Here is a 15,891-nt window from a genome sequence, read left to right as displayed (position 1 = left end):
CTAAAAAACTTCCCTTTTCTTCTTTCTCCTTTAGAATCGAGTTTCTTACTGGGAAATGCCCAGATTGTGGATTGGCCTGTAGTTTATAGTAATGACGGTTTTTGCAAACTCTCTGGGTATCATCGAGCTGACGTCATGCAGAAAAGTAGCACTTGCAGGTAGGTAACAGAACAGCTCAGGAATGTTTTCTAAAGTTTAACTAAATGTTGAATGTGGTTAAAAAGCTTAAACTTACTTAGACTCGCTGTGATTTGGTCTTGCACCCAGTTCTTGGTACAGAGCTCCCAAAACTCTTGGAATTTCTTGTTATATGTTAATGAGGTGACTTTTGGAAAGCCCTAGATAACCTAAAGACAGGGTTGGCTGCCAGAGGAGCCAACCATGTGATTAGTACCATGCCCTCTCCCCAGTCTCCTGGAGAGGGGCTGGAGGTTGAATCAATACCAATGGCAATGATTTAATCAATTATGACTGCGTTATGAAGCCTCCATAAAAACTCAGAGGACAGTTTCTGAGGCCTTCCAGTTTGGGCAACATGTGGAAGTGCCAAGAGTGGTATGTCTGGTGAGGGCATGGAAGCCCCATACCTTGTCCTGTGCATCTCTTCCATCTGCCTGTTTCTGAGTTATATCCTTTTATAATAAACCAGTAATCTGGTAAGCAAAATGTTTCTCTGAGCTCTGTGAGTCTCTCTAGCAAATTATTCAAACCAAAGGAAGAGGTCATGGGAACCTCTGATATATAGCTGTTTGTCAAAAGTACACATAACAACCTCTGCTTGTACCTGGTGCTGAAGTTTAAGAAGGGTGTCATGGGAACCTCCAATCTGTATTAGGTGGGTCAGAAGCACAGGCAACGACCTAGGCTTGTGACTGATGCCTGAAGTCCGGTGGAGGGTAGTCTTGTAGGACTGAACCCTCAATGTTTAACCTGTGGTATCTGATGCTATCTGCAGGTAGGTAGTGTCAGAATTGAGTTGAATCATAGGACACCCAGCTGGTGTCCCTAGAATTGCTTGTTGTTGGTATAGGGAAACTCTCCACCACACCCCCACCCACAGATTGGAATTGGTACCAGAACCTATTGATTCACATGAAAACTATAGGGTAAAAATTATATTAGAATGTTAAGGAGACTAAACTGTCAATAGAAATACATAGTTTAAGAGCCACTGGTGAGAACTTTGGCAAAGAGAAATATTTTTGCATAGCTGTGAATTTATTAATTCATTCAATAAATATTTTTTGATCACCCTCTATGGGCCACAACTATTCTAGTGCCAAGTGATCAAAGGAACATCCTATATCAGAGGACCATTGATGTCATCAGCACTTCTTGAGTTGCTAAAACTGTATTGAACAAAGTAGAGGCAACAACCCCCAACCAAGTAGGACATGGTTTTTTTTTTTTTTTTTTTTTAAATTTTATTTATTTACTTATTTATTTATGGCTGTGTTGGGTCTTCGTTTCTGTGCGAGGGCTTTCTCTAGTTGCGGCAAGTGGGGGCCACTCTTCATCGCGGTGCGCGGGCCTCTCACTATCACGGCCTGTCTTGTTGCGGAGCACAGGCTCCAGACGCGCAGGCTCAGTAATTGTGGCTCACGGGCCTAGTTGCTCCGCGGCATGTGGGATCTTCCCAGACCAGGGCTCGAACCCGTGTCCCCTGCATTGGCAGGCAGATTCTCAACCACTGCGCCGCCAGGGAAGCCCAGGACATGGTTTTTGAACATTTAAAAAAATCAAAATAAAGTTCTTTCATCCTGTGTAAATCACACGTACTTTGTTATGTTGGTACATTGTACCACTGCTATTTTGTTTGACTTATGTAAAACAGAATCTGGCATTTATATTATTTATAACAATTCTTTTAAAATATTCCATATCTGTGAGCTTAAAGAGAGTATTACCAAAAAAGATCATAAAAAAGAAAAGGAAACTCTATATAAGGAACCAATTTAGAACTGAAAACTTTTCACAATATTTCAGTAAGGCCAGATGGGATGTTTTTTCCTTGAGTTAATTTTTCTTTAAAGCTCACACTTAACTAAGTACCAAAATCATGTTATTTTAGAACTGCAAGGGGTCTGAATTATTTTCTACTCCATATTCGTTATTTTTCAGAGGAAAAACTGAGTTAGAATTAGGTTAAGGGATTTGCCCAGGGAAACAGTGATTTATCTTTTTTTCTACCCATTTATGCTGCGAAACATTATATGCATATACAAATATATATATTCTACATCTTCATGGAGGGTAGGGATTTCATATGGAGTCCAAACCTGACTATACATGGGAATCACTTAGAGAGGTTTTGCAAGACACAGATTCTCAGACCTCACCTTAAACCTATTGAATCAGTATCACCCCAGGTGGGTCGGTGGGTGGGGGCAGGAATCAGTGCTTTTAACCAGCAGCTCTGATGATCCCGACGCTTAGCCAGCATTGAGAAATTATCTGTTCAAACATCCTCTTTCTTCACTTATCCTCTCCCAGCAAGCCTCATTTTCTCTCTACTAAAGTCATTCTCATATTCAGCCTTCACTTCCAGGCCTGAAATTGGTAGGTGGGAATGATGAAAAACTGTGGCCCCTCGTTGAGAAACTCTCTTTGGTAGCCCTGATGTCTCTTGTGCCTTTTTATCTGCTGGGTGGATATTAGCTCTTGGCCTAGCACTGTCACTGAGGTGTGTGTTCTAAATTCTGGGAGGCCAAGGTTTGTACTGAGCATTTCTGCTCCCTTATGTCTCAGCAGGGTTTAGGTTAGGAAAAGGTTAGTTTTATGGTAGACCTAACCTGTGGAACAGGTTCTATAGAGAATTCCAGGAAATATAGATGCTCCCATACTATTTCCTGACCTCCCATCATCATCATGCCGGGCTTGTTTCAAGTTGCCATCTTCTACCTGAAGGTGCTCATGACTTTTCCTCCTTTGACTCCCTATAGTTCATCATTTGGCACCATCATTTGGCCTTAAACTAGTTTTTCTTATCCCTGGGGTTTTCATCGCTATTGCTTTTGTTGTCATTTTTGAGATGTATTGCTCTTCATATCTGGATATATTGTAAAGTCACGCTCATATCTCTTCTTGCTTCCCATGTATCTGCCCCTATACCCCAGCCTGTTTTCTTTGGCATGTGCAATTTTTCCTATAAAAAGTTCATTAAAAAATGCTGGCATGTTGTAACTGTATACTCTCTCCGCTTAAAGCATTGCTTTCCCTCCTACCACCAGTGCCAGATTATACATGCCTTGAAGGTAAGGATTCCATCTTGTTCACTTTTGTATGCACTACAGGACACAGCTCAATGTTTTGTGTCAGTATTGTTGAACTGGTTGGCTTGTTTTGCAATAAACCCTAACCTAGGTCTCACAGCCTTCTGTATAACATGCTTTTATTTATTGTATTTCATCCCAAGTGTTATGGTATTTGAGGCGGGTAAGAAAGCAGAGAGCTTTGGATTATGTTACACTTTTTCACTGTGGGAAGAAGTATGCAAATCTCCCCCCAATTCTTCTTCACTTTTGTTAGAGATAGTATTTTCAAAATACCAGTATTCTTTTATTTTTTATTTAAACATGTTTAGTGGAGTATAATTGCTTTACAATGTTGTGTTAGTTTTTGCTCTATAACAAAATGAATCAGCTATATGTATACATATATCCCCATATCCCCTCCCTCTTGAGTCTCCCTCCCACTCTCCCTATCCCACCCCCCCATCCCACCCCTCTAGATGGTCACAAAGCACGGAGCTGATCTCGCTGTGCTATGCAGCTGCTTCCCACTAGCTACCTATTTTACATTTGGTAGTGTATATATGTCAATGCTACTCTCTCACTTCGTCGCAGCTTACCCTTCCCCCTCCCTGTGTCAAGTCCATTCTCTACGCATACCAATATTCTTTAAAAATTTATTTATTCAGACATAGTTAATTTACAAGATTATATTAATTTCAGGTGTATAACAGTGATTCAAAATTTTTATAAATTATACTCCATTTAAAGTTATTTTAAAATATTGGCTATATTTCTTGTGCTGTACAATATATCCTTGTAGCTTATTTATAAATCATAGTTTGTACCTCTTAATCCCCTACCCTTATCTTACCCCTCCCCTCTTCCCTCTCCTCACTGGTAATCACTAGTTAAACATAACAGTATTCTTAACACAAACGATTATTACTTGATTGCACAAAATGCCCATTGTGTTCTGCTAATCTAAAACTTGCAAGCAATTGAATGCTCTCGCAGAGCAATGAAGACTAGCATCTGATATATGAGCAAGTGTTTGAATCCTATCAGGTTTTCTTAAGACATAGTTTATTTTAATGCACGCCCCTTTCAAACTTCTACATTCCGTTTTAAAATTAAACTACACCCATTTTACTTTCATTGAAGCACTTTTTAGAAGAATGAAGACCTGGAAATAATAAAAATGTCTGGTAGTATATTTATTAAAAAATGTTATGGCAAAGCCCTAACTTCCTACATCATATGTTGGAAGAATAATGACACTGAAAGAAGCTAACAATGTGTTACTAAGTAAAAAAATCAACCAACCAGCCAAATAAACAAACAAAAAAGATTTCAAAACAGTATCTGCATCATGATTCCAATTTTTTTTTACATATAGTTGTTTTCCATTTCCTGTATAAGTCTATAAAAGCCTTTGAATATGATGCACAAGGAAACAGAGGGAGGAAAGAAAATTTTATACACATTTAGAAATACAGTGTTAAAGCTAATGTTATACAGTTTTGGAATCACTGAATTCCAGTTGAATATGGAGATAAATAATTTGATACTGAGGGTAGCCTTGTAAACAAATCAAAGAATTTTACTGATTTTAATAATGACAAGTTTTAGACAAACATAACAGAATAAGAAACTACAAATCAGTGAGTATCACTTTGTGAGGAAAAAATATGAATACTTTATGTGCTGAAAAAGAGTCATCTTTGTATACAGCTTGCACTAGATGGATTAAAATTGATAGGATTAAAGTGGTAACTGCATAAAGATTACATGTCCTATTTTTAAAATATTCAAATGTGAGTTGTTTTATGGAAAATGACAAATATTAATTTGTAATTTTACAATATCAAGAGGCTAAGATTATTTATACATTATATATTATTATACTTTATTTATACATTTGTATATTTATTCTGTTTTCTTATCTTTTTCCTTCTTTGTCTTTCCCAATCCTTCTCCCATTAGACCAGGTGCATAGAATCAAATTAAACACTCCTCAGTTTGTCCCAATGTTATCATTTGGATCTCTCTGGGCACAGTCTATTTATTTTATTTTAATTTCATTTTATTTGTTTTATTTTGTTTCATCTTCTTTTCTTTCATTTCTTTTCCCCTTCATTCCATTGCCCTTCATCTTCCATAGTTATTCATTTTAGTGTGTTCATTGTATGTCTTTCTAATCCATCTTCCATGTGTTTAATAAATACGTGTATTCTTGAAATGATGTTGCTTTGTGTGTGTTTGTTTTTAAGGCCTACATAATTCATACCATGCAGTAAGATATACAGTTTCTTACTCTTTTCACTCACCATTATGTTTTTGATTTTTTTTAATGTTGCTATATCATAATCTATTTCATCATGTCTGACTGTTTCATAGTGTTCCAGTGTCCTCACAGCCTTCATTTTCTTTATCCACTTTACTAGTCTTGAACTCCAACTTCTGACACTTTGCTACTCCAGCAAGTTGGAGGTAAACATCCTCATACACATCTTCTTGTGTTCCCATGGGAGAAGTTGTCTGTCTCTATGCCCAGAAATAGGATTGCTGGATAGTAGAATATATGCAGAAATTGTAAATTAACTGCTGTCAGATTGCTGTCCAGAATGGCCCTCTGTTTCTACTCTCAGCAGCCATGAGGGAGGGTTTTCCTATATCCTTGCATTTTATAAGAGTAGCTAAATTTCTACTAAAAAAAAAATCTGATGTGTGCCATGTACTGTCTCATTTTTATTTTAGCTAAAATTTCAAAAAATATTTTAATGAAATTTCTGGATTCCTAGGAAGTTCAAATGTTCATTTTATTGTCCAATAATTTCATTTCCAAGCTTTTGGACTGTTGCTCTTTACTGAGGGACACAAAATGTATTGCGTGTTTGTAGGAGATTGTATGTAAGTTTTGGGGGAATGGCATTTAAAAACATCTGATCTTATCTCAGGACCCTTAGAAAGCCCTGACATTCGAGACATACTGTCATAGGTCAGGTAGAAACCACTTTAGCATTTTGCCTTTGATTAACCTGAACCTTTTAAAAACCTGTTCTGCTTCTTTTTAAATTTATTTTTCATTTATTTATTTTTGTTTTTTAAGATAAAGGGGTGAGAAGAGCAATCAGATAGGTAGGGAAGATTGGAGTAGATAGATGCTTTCAAATACATTTTTTTTTTTTTGGAAGGCCCATTAATAATTCTTAACCAAGCTATCAAATTAGACGATGAAGCAGAGATATTAAGAGACACTTTATTGGATGTATTTTCACAGGTAGTTTTATTAACACAGGGTTACCTCAGTCAACAAGAGAACATTACACATGATGGACGTCAGTCAGTCTGGTTCCATTTGGCTGAGGGCTCTGCTTCACGATTAGCGAAAGTGTTGAAAGGCAGAGGTGCCTCAGTGATGTCACACTGCAAAGGTTAGAAATGTCTAGTTCTATTCCTCGTTTCCTTTAATTACGTGTCATGGAGCTACCATTTATGACTCTATCTAAATCCTTTTAAGCTCACATAAATTAATGGGTTGTGAAGCCCTTTGATTATGTTCCACTGTATAAAGTATGTAATGCTTTGATTTATTATAAAATTACTTCTTTCAGATTTTGAAAGCTGTTCTTGTTTGTTTCTAAATCCTTCTCCTCACTCTCTCTTAGGCTTCTTATTTTCTGATCCTTTGACTATAGGTTTCAGCCCATCCTCCCATTAACTTTTGTGATGGTTTTACTTTTGTGGCTGAATCTCAGCTGGAGACCACATATTATTAAGTCAATCTGTGTGGCTTCTGTGAGGAAGCACTTGCTAGGCTGTGAACTACAGCCTGTACATAATATTATCCTTTACTCATGGTGACTGAATGTTTTTGTGCTTATTAGTCCAGGAACATTGTTGACCATTAGCAGATTAAGATAGATTGGCAGCACTCATGATTAGATTATATATTTTTTCACTTTGTAAGATTCCTTTCTCCTTTGGAAGTCTGTCAACATTATAGCCATACTTACTGTCAGGTATTATAATGAGGCTGGTTTGTGAGATTTTGATGGCAAAACAAGGGATCCAAAAATAAGTAAATCTTGCTATAAACCAAAGCCAACTAGTCCTAGAAGTTTCCTAGGGTAGGATATACAGGAAAGATATACTGCCAAACGCTCAGGCAAGCTGGATATGGCCCAAGCCAGGCCTCAGGAAATCTCCCTTACTCCCAAGATCAAATCTTCCCACAAGTTAGTTGTGTGGCAAGGTAAGTGGCCAGATAATCCAGCAGCAGGCCCTGGGTGAATTTATGCCTCAATGTCATGGGTTCAAAAAGGAAGAAGACACACAAAATGACGTGTGTATCCCTTTAAGACACAGGGACCCTGCCCATTAGCAGGCATGGCCCAACCCTTGCCCTAGAATTGTAGAGGAGCAAAGGAGTAGGGTTGGGCTGGAGGGGCTTCTAACCCCACCCATAAGAAGCATTCCAGTAATAATTCAGTCATTGTACAGCACATTATAATTTGCAACTTCATGTGCATTATCCTTTTAATCCTCACCCTCTGAGTTATATTAACATTACCATCATTTTACTGATGAGGGAACTAAGAGTCAGAGAAGAGAACTTGGCCATGAACCTTACAGATTGTAAGTGGTCCTCTAAGTGCAGTGGTCCTCTGTTATATTGTGGCTGCTCCATATTATAGCAGGGATAGATTGCTTCTGTGCATCTAATTTTATTTTCCTTCCAATAAGATAACAGTGCAGTTGTAGAAGTCATTTATTATTACTGAAGGGGAGCTTGGCTATCTAAGAGAGTAATTTGAAGTTCTGTAATTTTTTAGTATTCCCATTATATATTCCTGGAGGATATTCAATAAGAGACATAAAAAGTGTATAAGATTATTATATAGATATATCGTTTCTAAAGTCTGATGATTATCATTTCTAAATCTTGGTTTCCTTCAAATTCCATTAACCATTCAAAGACTGCATTGAGCTTCAGCCATCTGCAATCAGGCTGCAGGAAACCTCGGTAAAGAAATTCAACATTTACACATAAAAAATGCCAAGCAAGTAAGCAAATGTGCCATACACATAAAATATGCAGAAGCATTGATTTAGTCATTTTGGTTTGGACAACTTTGGGTGGAAACACTTTCAAAGTTTGAATTAATCTCCAGAACACTTGCTTTGGAAGGTTGGATAATACATTTCAGACATTCTTTCAGGTCATTTTGAAATATCTTTTGTTATGTAACTGCTGCATTTTACCACTTCAAATATGTGTTCTGTCTCTGGAAATACGTAGTTTTAAAACTTAAAATAAAAATATGAGTGAAACTGCGTAAGAAATAAAAGCCTATTTTTGAAAAATTATTCAGAGTGTATAATAAGCTGGGATTTTTTTCTTAAAATGATCCTATTTTCTTAGGACAGTCTATTTTAGCATTGGGAGGGCTAAAGAATGGGTTATAGAATTTTTCAGAGTTTATTTGAGAAATTGCTTGTTTTCACCTTCTCTTCAGCATTTTAGCTGAATCAGACTTGTGTTGTATTTCTTCTTAAGTGGTATTATTACATCAATTTCTAAGACAGTTTCTTTTTTTTAAATTTGAGTTGTAACATTTTAAATCTTGTTCGAGTTAATTTTTCACCATTTTTATCCTAGTTGCTTGTTATATTATAGATGATTTCTTTTTTATGTTTTTCTGTTGGCCAATTATGAATATTGTATTTTGGTTTACTGAACTATAGACTCTGACATTTGGTAATAGGAGTAAATACTTTCTCTTTAAGACCACAAACATTTATTTAGTTTAATTACCCTTATTATTTTTTTTTTGAATTTTTAATGTTTTCTCTTTATTAGTGTCTTTAGGTTAAAAATAACAGTCAATAAAAAAGTTTACTTGTCTGTAAAAAATATTAACAGTATTAAATAGTGTTTTATTTATGGGGAGGAAAGGAGGGTGACTTTGTGCACTTTAACTGAGGAATTCTAATTTAATTATAATGCCCTCAGGAGATTTTCATAAAACTCACATGAACTGAAACTCAGGCTTTGACAGGAACAGTGGCTTTTCAATGCCCTCTGAAGCGTCATGTGTTAGTCTGGCTATAGGATTATGGAGTTAGAGTCTGTCATCCTATTCTGATATTCTCTTGCTTATTTTACTATTATAATGACAATTAAAAATTCCTTTTTTATAAAAGAGAAAAGTATTTTATTGAAAATGCAGGCCACAGATTGGATAACCTTTGGTTGGCCTCATCTACTTTCTTAGTTTTTAGAATTCTAGTTGCTTAGGTTAGTGTTACCATAAGATGGGTCATTACTCTGTAATTTTTGTTTTTGAATTTTTGAATTTTATTTTATTTATTTTTATTTTATTTATTTTGTAATACAGCAGGTTACTCTGTAATTTTTAGTTGTGATATGGTTTCATGGTTGAATCCTGCTAGTTTTGCTGGCTCTTGCTAACAAACTATGCTTTTCATGTTGTAAACTTTCTAGATTGAGACATTCAGGAACAGATTTCCCATGAGGATAAAGAATCTTAACCTTCAGGGGCCTTTACTTGAGTGCATGTCTTTCAAGCCTCTGTACCTAATTTTGTTTTATAATTTTGTATTCCTTTCCTTAAAAAGGGTCCCTAAAATTGTATAAGCTTCAGGCCCCACCACACTTGGATTTATCTCTGGCTAATAAGCTAATTTATTGAAAACTCGAAGAAAAGCAGTAACAAAGATATACTTGAGCCTTCAAAAACTTAGTCGTCACATATTTTTTCCTGGTGGAAGAAATCGTCTAGACAATTATAGCAACTAGTAGAACTAGGTATCTGAAACCAGATGCACAACTGATGATTGGGAAAGCATCAGGAATAGGGTTTTATAGGCTTGTAGTGCTTGACTGAGTTCTGTTTTGTAAATTCTCAGACTATTGGTGAGTTTCTCTTAGAAAAAATAGATAATTTAAAATGTTAGGAAATGTTTGTGGTATGTGGAAATTCACTCTTTAATCTATGTTTTGTATGTGCCGTAGTAATAGCATATGTCTCCTTCAATTTCTCTTCTTTATTTTCCCTCCATTGGCTCTCCTTGTACATATTTCAGAAAAATCCTCATAAATAGTGAGAATGCCAATGCAGTATATGTGTAATACAGAGTCTTCACATTTCACTGTAGTATGGGAGTGTAAAAAAGACCATGCAAGCTGAAACCATGTAATAGGATATTAATACTCAATTGAAAAATTATGATTGTTCTGTGACCTTTAACAGTGTTTGTCAAAGCATTAAAAAATCTCTTACTGTTGGTTATAAGTGCAGGGAAATGAAAATAATAGTCAAACTAATATTTATTTTGTACATTAGAGTATTTAGTGATCTATAACATTAGAAACATTGAGATGAAAGTGTTTCATTTCTTTGTAAAAAGCTATCACAAGTCATTTGAACAATTACATTCTCATAATATATTTTATGATATGAAGAGAGCATTTTTTTTTAATCTCTTAGCAAACAGTCATACTCCTTTTAAGTTTGAATCCACTTCAACTCTTTTATCCTTCCACTTTCAGTATTGTGAATTACCTCCTAGGGCTCCTTTAATGGGAAGATTTTTTTACTGGCATGACTTCCTCTGGGAAAACTTGGTCTTTCTTATAACAGTCCCTTTCCTGATTTATGTTGATAAGTTTGTCCTCACTAGGTTCCTCTGCCTGCATATCTAGAGCCTCTCAAATGAGAGCAGTGTCAACATTCCCACTATTCTTATAGAAGAAATAACTTCATTTATGTTTAATTTGAATTTCACTTCCAGCATTATCACTTTACATTTCTTTGGTAGACTTTAATCTTTGATGGCGAATTCCTGCTTTTGTTTATCCATTTTTGTAAAATGTCACATTAGTTTACCACTGAGAGACAAGGAGACAACACAGCTAAACACTTTGCTGTCTGTGCATGAACTGAGTAGTAGTAGATGCACAGTAATACTGACAGGCTTTAAAAGAAGTGGTGTGATTTGTCACTGATTGTAATGTGTACTTGCTATTTATTAGTGACTTGTAGACTGATGAGCTAGCAGAAAAGTTTATACTTTATGCTATCATTCACAGTTAATATACTATGAAAACCAAACTTTGAACTGTGTTGTTGGGAAACTGGTATTATTTAACTAAAGCATAGTAACTAAAATTGCTGCATATTGGACTTGTGTACAGTAAAGCCTGCTTCTCTCTCTCTTTCTCTCTCTCTGTATGTTCAAAATAACTTCTAAAGCTAGATTTTAGCAGGAAGTTTAGCAGTCATGGTTAAAACATGGTTTAAATATTTTAGTTCATTTTGTGGGAGCAACATTATATTTTGTAACTAAATCCAAATAATTAAAAAAAGACAAATATATGATTTTATGTAACATTTGAAAAGGAACACAAAACTGAAATGGATTTTTGGTGTTTTTTCCAGTTTTATGTATGGAGAATTGACTGACAAGAAAACCATTGAGAAAGTCAGGCAGACTTTTGACAACTACGAGTCAAACTGCTTTGAAGTTCTTTTGTACAAGAAAAACAGTAGGTATCTATATTACCAATAAGGTGTGTCAACTCTTTATTAATATTATGTCTTGGTAAGTGGTAGTTAAGCTATAGTGTAGAGAGAATATAAAACTTATTGCTTCTCTTGGCAGGAGGTACTTGTAAACATTAGATAGCAAAATTAATAAATAATACTTATGAAAAGCAACCTTTTGAGGACAGAAAGAAAAATATAATGCATTTCGAATGTGATTTTTTTTGTGTCAGGTGGCAAAATGTTCTGTGATTAATACTCATGGTAAAGATCCTATAGTTGTGACAGCAACTAAAAATGACAGAGAAATTCATCATTTCTTCTTACAGTTAAAGGGAAAGTTGATTGGTGTCAATGGGTATGTGTGATTACCTTTCTACACATATGTAGATGACGTGAGTATATGGTATCTACCTGAGGTGAATCTTTACCAGTATGGCCGTTTGCTAGATTCAGGCCATTTGCTGTTTTGTGTGGAAGGTGAGTGGAAGTAGTCATTACTTTCAGGATGGGCCATTCACATCTGGTAACTTTGTGTTGATTGTTGTTTGCTGTTCTCCATGATGGGATTTGTGAGTGGTCAATTGTCTGTTATATAATCACATAAGACCTCATGATATGGGTCTTAGGTAATTATGGGAGAGTCTGATGAGACTCTCCATTGGAGTTTGGAGGAAAAAAACAACCAAACAAAAAACCAACTAGTACACTCATCAACCAAGTCTCCTTTCTAATTTGTTTTCTTTGAATAGTCACTTACTTTATTTCTTTTTTGCTGCATTTCCAAACAGAGTTGTTTTTTTTTTTTAAAAGAACAGTCACTGCATAAGATGAGTCAACTTATTTAGTGTTAATGTTAAATGATAGCAAAGCCAATTATTATCTTTTTAGAAATTGATGGTTACTAAATTCTTTCCCAGTTCAGGAAACATTCTAGCTTCAACAGGAAGTGCTGGTACTGTGTTTAGTGCTGGTTGGGTTTTGCGGAGCATAATTTATCCTCTCCATTGTACCTTAAACATTTGTTCTCTGTGGAATATTTAGAATTGAATTTAGGTTTCTCTTTTTATTAATAGACCATCATAGGGATAACAACAACCATAGGCATTGCTTCACAGTAGTAGTGAAGTTCCCATTACCAGTAGCACCTGGTTATGGGAGCACCGGTCTTCAGGGGTTTTATTTAAGGAACGTCCTATCATCTTATCTTTCATTTTAGAATCAAGGCTGAAAATGTATTTCTCTTTGACATCATAGCCAAATGTCTGTTGGCTTACCAACTAGAAAACAATCCATTCTGAATGATCAGCTCTGCTTTCTACAAGAGAAAAAGCCAGTCTCTAGGTGCTTTCTGTTTTTTTTTTCCACTAGGTCCAAATACTTACTGATAAGCTGTAGTAGACCCATATGCCAAAACTCCCTTTCTTTTTTTTTTTTTTTTTTTTGCTGTGCCACAAGTCTTGTGGGATCTTAGTTCCCCAACCACGGATCAAACCTGTGCCCTCTGCCTTGGAAGTGCAGAGTCCTAACCACTGGACCACCAGGGAATGCCCCCTGTCATTTTCATATAGGGTTGTTATCCCTCGAATGACTTCAGTATGTACCTCGAGTTTAACAAATAATTTAAGAATATTCCATATTGCTAGAGTCATTTCACCCTGGGATTTAAACAGAATAAATGAATCTTTTTCTGATTTTAAAGCTTCAAAGCCAAGTCCATAGTTTCTGATTTTCTCAAAAATACCTTTGTGGAAATTTTGTTTTGTTTAGATCCTTTAAGTCATGTTAACAATAGCTTTAATATTTCATTTCCAAAAGTTTCCTTCCAAGGTGGTTTGGATAGTTTGCTTTATTTTAATAGCTTGTAATAATTGTCTGGCCTTTGTTCAGGCCTGTCTGGTTCTTTTCAGATCTATACCCTATCTATACACATGTAGCTGTCTGTTTAGAGCCAGTAGGAGTTATGGCCCATAGCACTACAGATTAAAACTCCTGTCTCTTCTGGAAAGTATCTGCATTGAGTTTTTTTTCTTTAATATGAAGAATAGATATTATCCATGCATTATAAGGCAGTTCTACTATACTTAAAAGCAGCTTTAAAAAATCTTGTAAATAGCTAAAGGCTTTTGAACAACAACTGAAAAAAGTGTGTTCTTATGACATTTTTTAATGTTAGAAAAATTCACATGCCTGTAGAGAACTGTTTTGGGAATGCCTGAATGCCAAGTCCTCCCGACACTTCCATTAAATAATTAGCTAAACACCACTTGCAGACAGGGAGATTGAGGTATCTGATTTAATATGTGTCACGATTGACATTTCAGTTTGCAGCCTCTATTCTTTAGGTCCATTGCTCTGATTAACAGTGGGCTGCTTCTACTGTTGAGAAAGAAGCAGTGGCTCTGGGATGATGACTGAAAATGGATCTTTCTGTTTACACAAAGGCAGAACTGTGATAGCTAGGGCAACTCCAAATAATCAATGCCAGGGCACTGCCTCGAGTTTCCAGCAGCTACAGGCCTCTCTACCTAACCCTCCCAGACTTCCCATCTCCTTGAACCCCAAATCCAGAATATGGATATTTCACCAGCCACTCAGCAAAAACTCAGCCTATTTGGAGAAGTCTGAGCCTGTGACTAAACCTGAAAATAGTATACCATGATATCTGAAAACAATTTTACAAACAGCTCTGACTCAATGCCAAAATTTGAAAAGTTGCTGTTTTCATAGGAAGGTATGAACTGTAACATCAACTCTTTCTGTTCAGATTTCTAGCGGACCTTGGAAAACGACTTATATGTAATGCCCCTTTCTCTCTCTTTATAACCCTGCTGCCTCAAGCTCACTGTGTTGGAACAACCATAGGCCATGTATCTGCTAGCGTCTGGGCCTGGTGATTTGTCAAACTGTGTACATCACTCACAGTTCCTGGACACACTGTGTAAAATAAGAAGCAGAAAACAAAGAACAAGCCTTTCTGGGAGATGGTATGATTGGTTTTGAGGTCCCTGTCTTATCCTGTAATCATTTTGGAAAAGGCCATGTCCTTCTGTAGGCCCCCTGGGGTTGCAAAGGACCTGGTTGTCAGAACTGAATATTTATAGAAATCTCCTCTCTCGAATTCCCTGACTTCTAGCACCCAGTAGTTAAGTCACCCATTCTTGGGTAAATGGCAAATTCCCCTCTGTGGTGATATCGTTACCTGACAATTTTTGGCCACAGGTGTGGAGGTGCTTCTTATTGGTTTTCATTGGAAGTCACTAACAAGCTATCAACTCTCACCTAGAGATTATTAACAGCTGCACATTTCACTCCCCAAATCCCAAACTGACAAAAGACTTTATGTCTTTAAGAATGAATATTTGGAGAGGCTTTACTGCCTGTGGCTTGGAAAGACTATAATGGAAAATGTGTCTTTTTGATTCTGATGGAACATTCCCTCAGTGTTTTATCATTTAATGGGTAATTACTCCTTTGAAGGCATTTCTTGTGTCTTCAGATATTTATTATTTGACCCATTGCCAGTTTCTAATTTGTCCAAATCCTAAGCCTTGAATGCTTTGAAACTCTGTGTCCTCCGGAGTCTGTAGGAGCCACTGTTTGAAGAACATGGTGACAGAGACCAGCCTCATGCTTTGAGCGAGTGAGGTTGGAAGCAGTGTCTCATGAAGATGCCTGAGACTTTCAAGGCCTGGGGACATTTTTTTTTTTCTTTAACACTGCCTTAAAGGCTTCAGGTATAGCTCTGTGTACATCAGGCTTCTAGTGTTGCTGACATCGTATCTCTCTGATGTGGGGATTTGGTCAGAGCCACAGAGTTATAAGTCTATCTGACTGATGAGAGTCTTGAGATAGAAGCAACATTTCAAAAGTTTCTCAAAGAGGAATACTTATCAGAGCATCAGGTATTGATGTTGAAGTCGACTGGAAACACTTCTCAAAGTGACAAGGAGGAATGCTCACACTTGGTGAGACTATGGAACGGAGGTGGTGAGAGCAGCAGTGGTGCAGGGACCCAGATCTAAAGGTGATGCTGGCATTGCTTAAATAGCAAGACTGCCTTTATTCCACTGCATTGTAAAAATGAC

The 15,891-nt window shown here is 36.4% G+C and overlaps 1 protein-coding gene across 1 annotated transcript in view; it reads left to right on the top strand.

Annotated features, from left to right (window-relative positions):
• KCNH5 (potassium voltage-gated channel subfamily H member 5) overlaps positions 1-15,891 on the top strand; it is a 338,162-nt gene that overhangs the window by 27,811 nt on the left and 294,460 nt on the right. Inside the window, exons 2-3 of the mRNA XM_036843658.1 lie at positions 35-158; positions 11,699-11,805. Coding sequence (XP_036699553.1) covers positions 35-158; positions 11,699-11,805 — 231 coding nt within the window. The remainder of the gene's footprint in view (positions 1-34; positions 159-11,698; positions 11,806-15,891) is intronic.

The sequence above is a fragment of the Balaenoptera musculus genome, chromosome 2 (assembly GCF_009873245.2).
Source record: "Balaenoptera musculus isolate JJ_BM4_2016_0621 chromosome 2, mBalMus1.pri.v3, whole genome shotgun sequence".
Classification (NCBI taxonomy): domain Eukaryota; kingdom Metazoa; phylum Chordata; class Mammalia; order Artiodactyla; family Balaenopteridae; genus Balaenoptera; species Balaenoptera musculus.
This window is presented reverse-complemented; position numbering and strand designations above follow the sequence as displayed.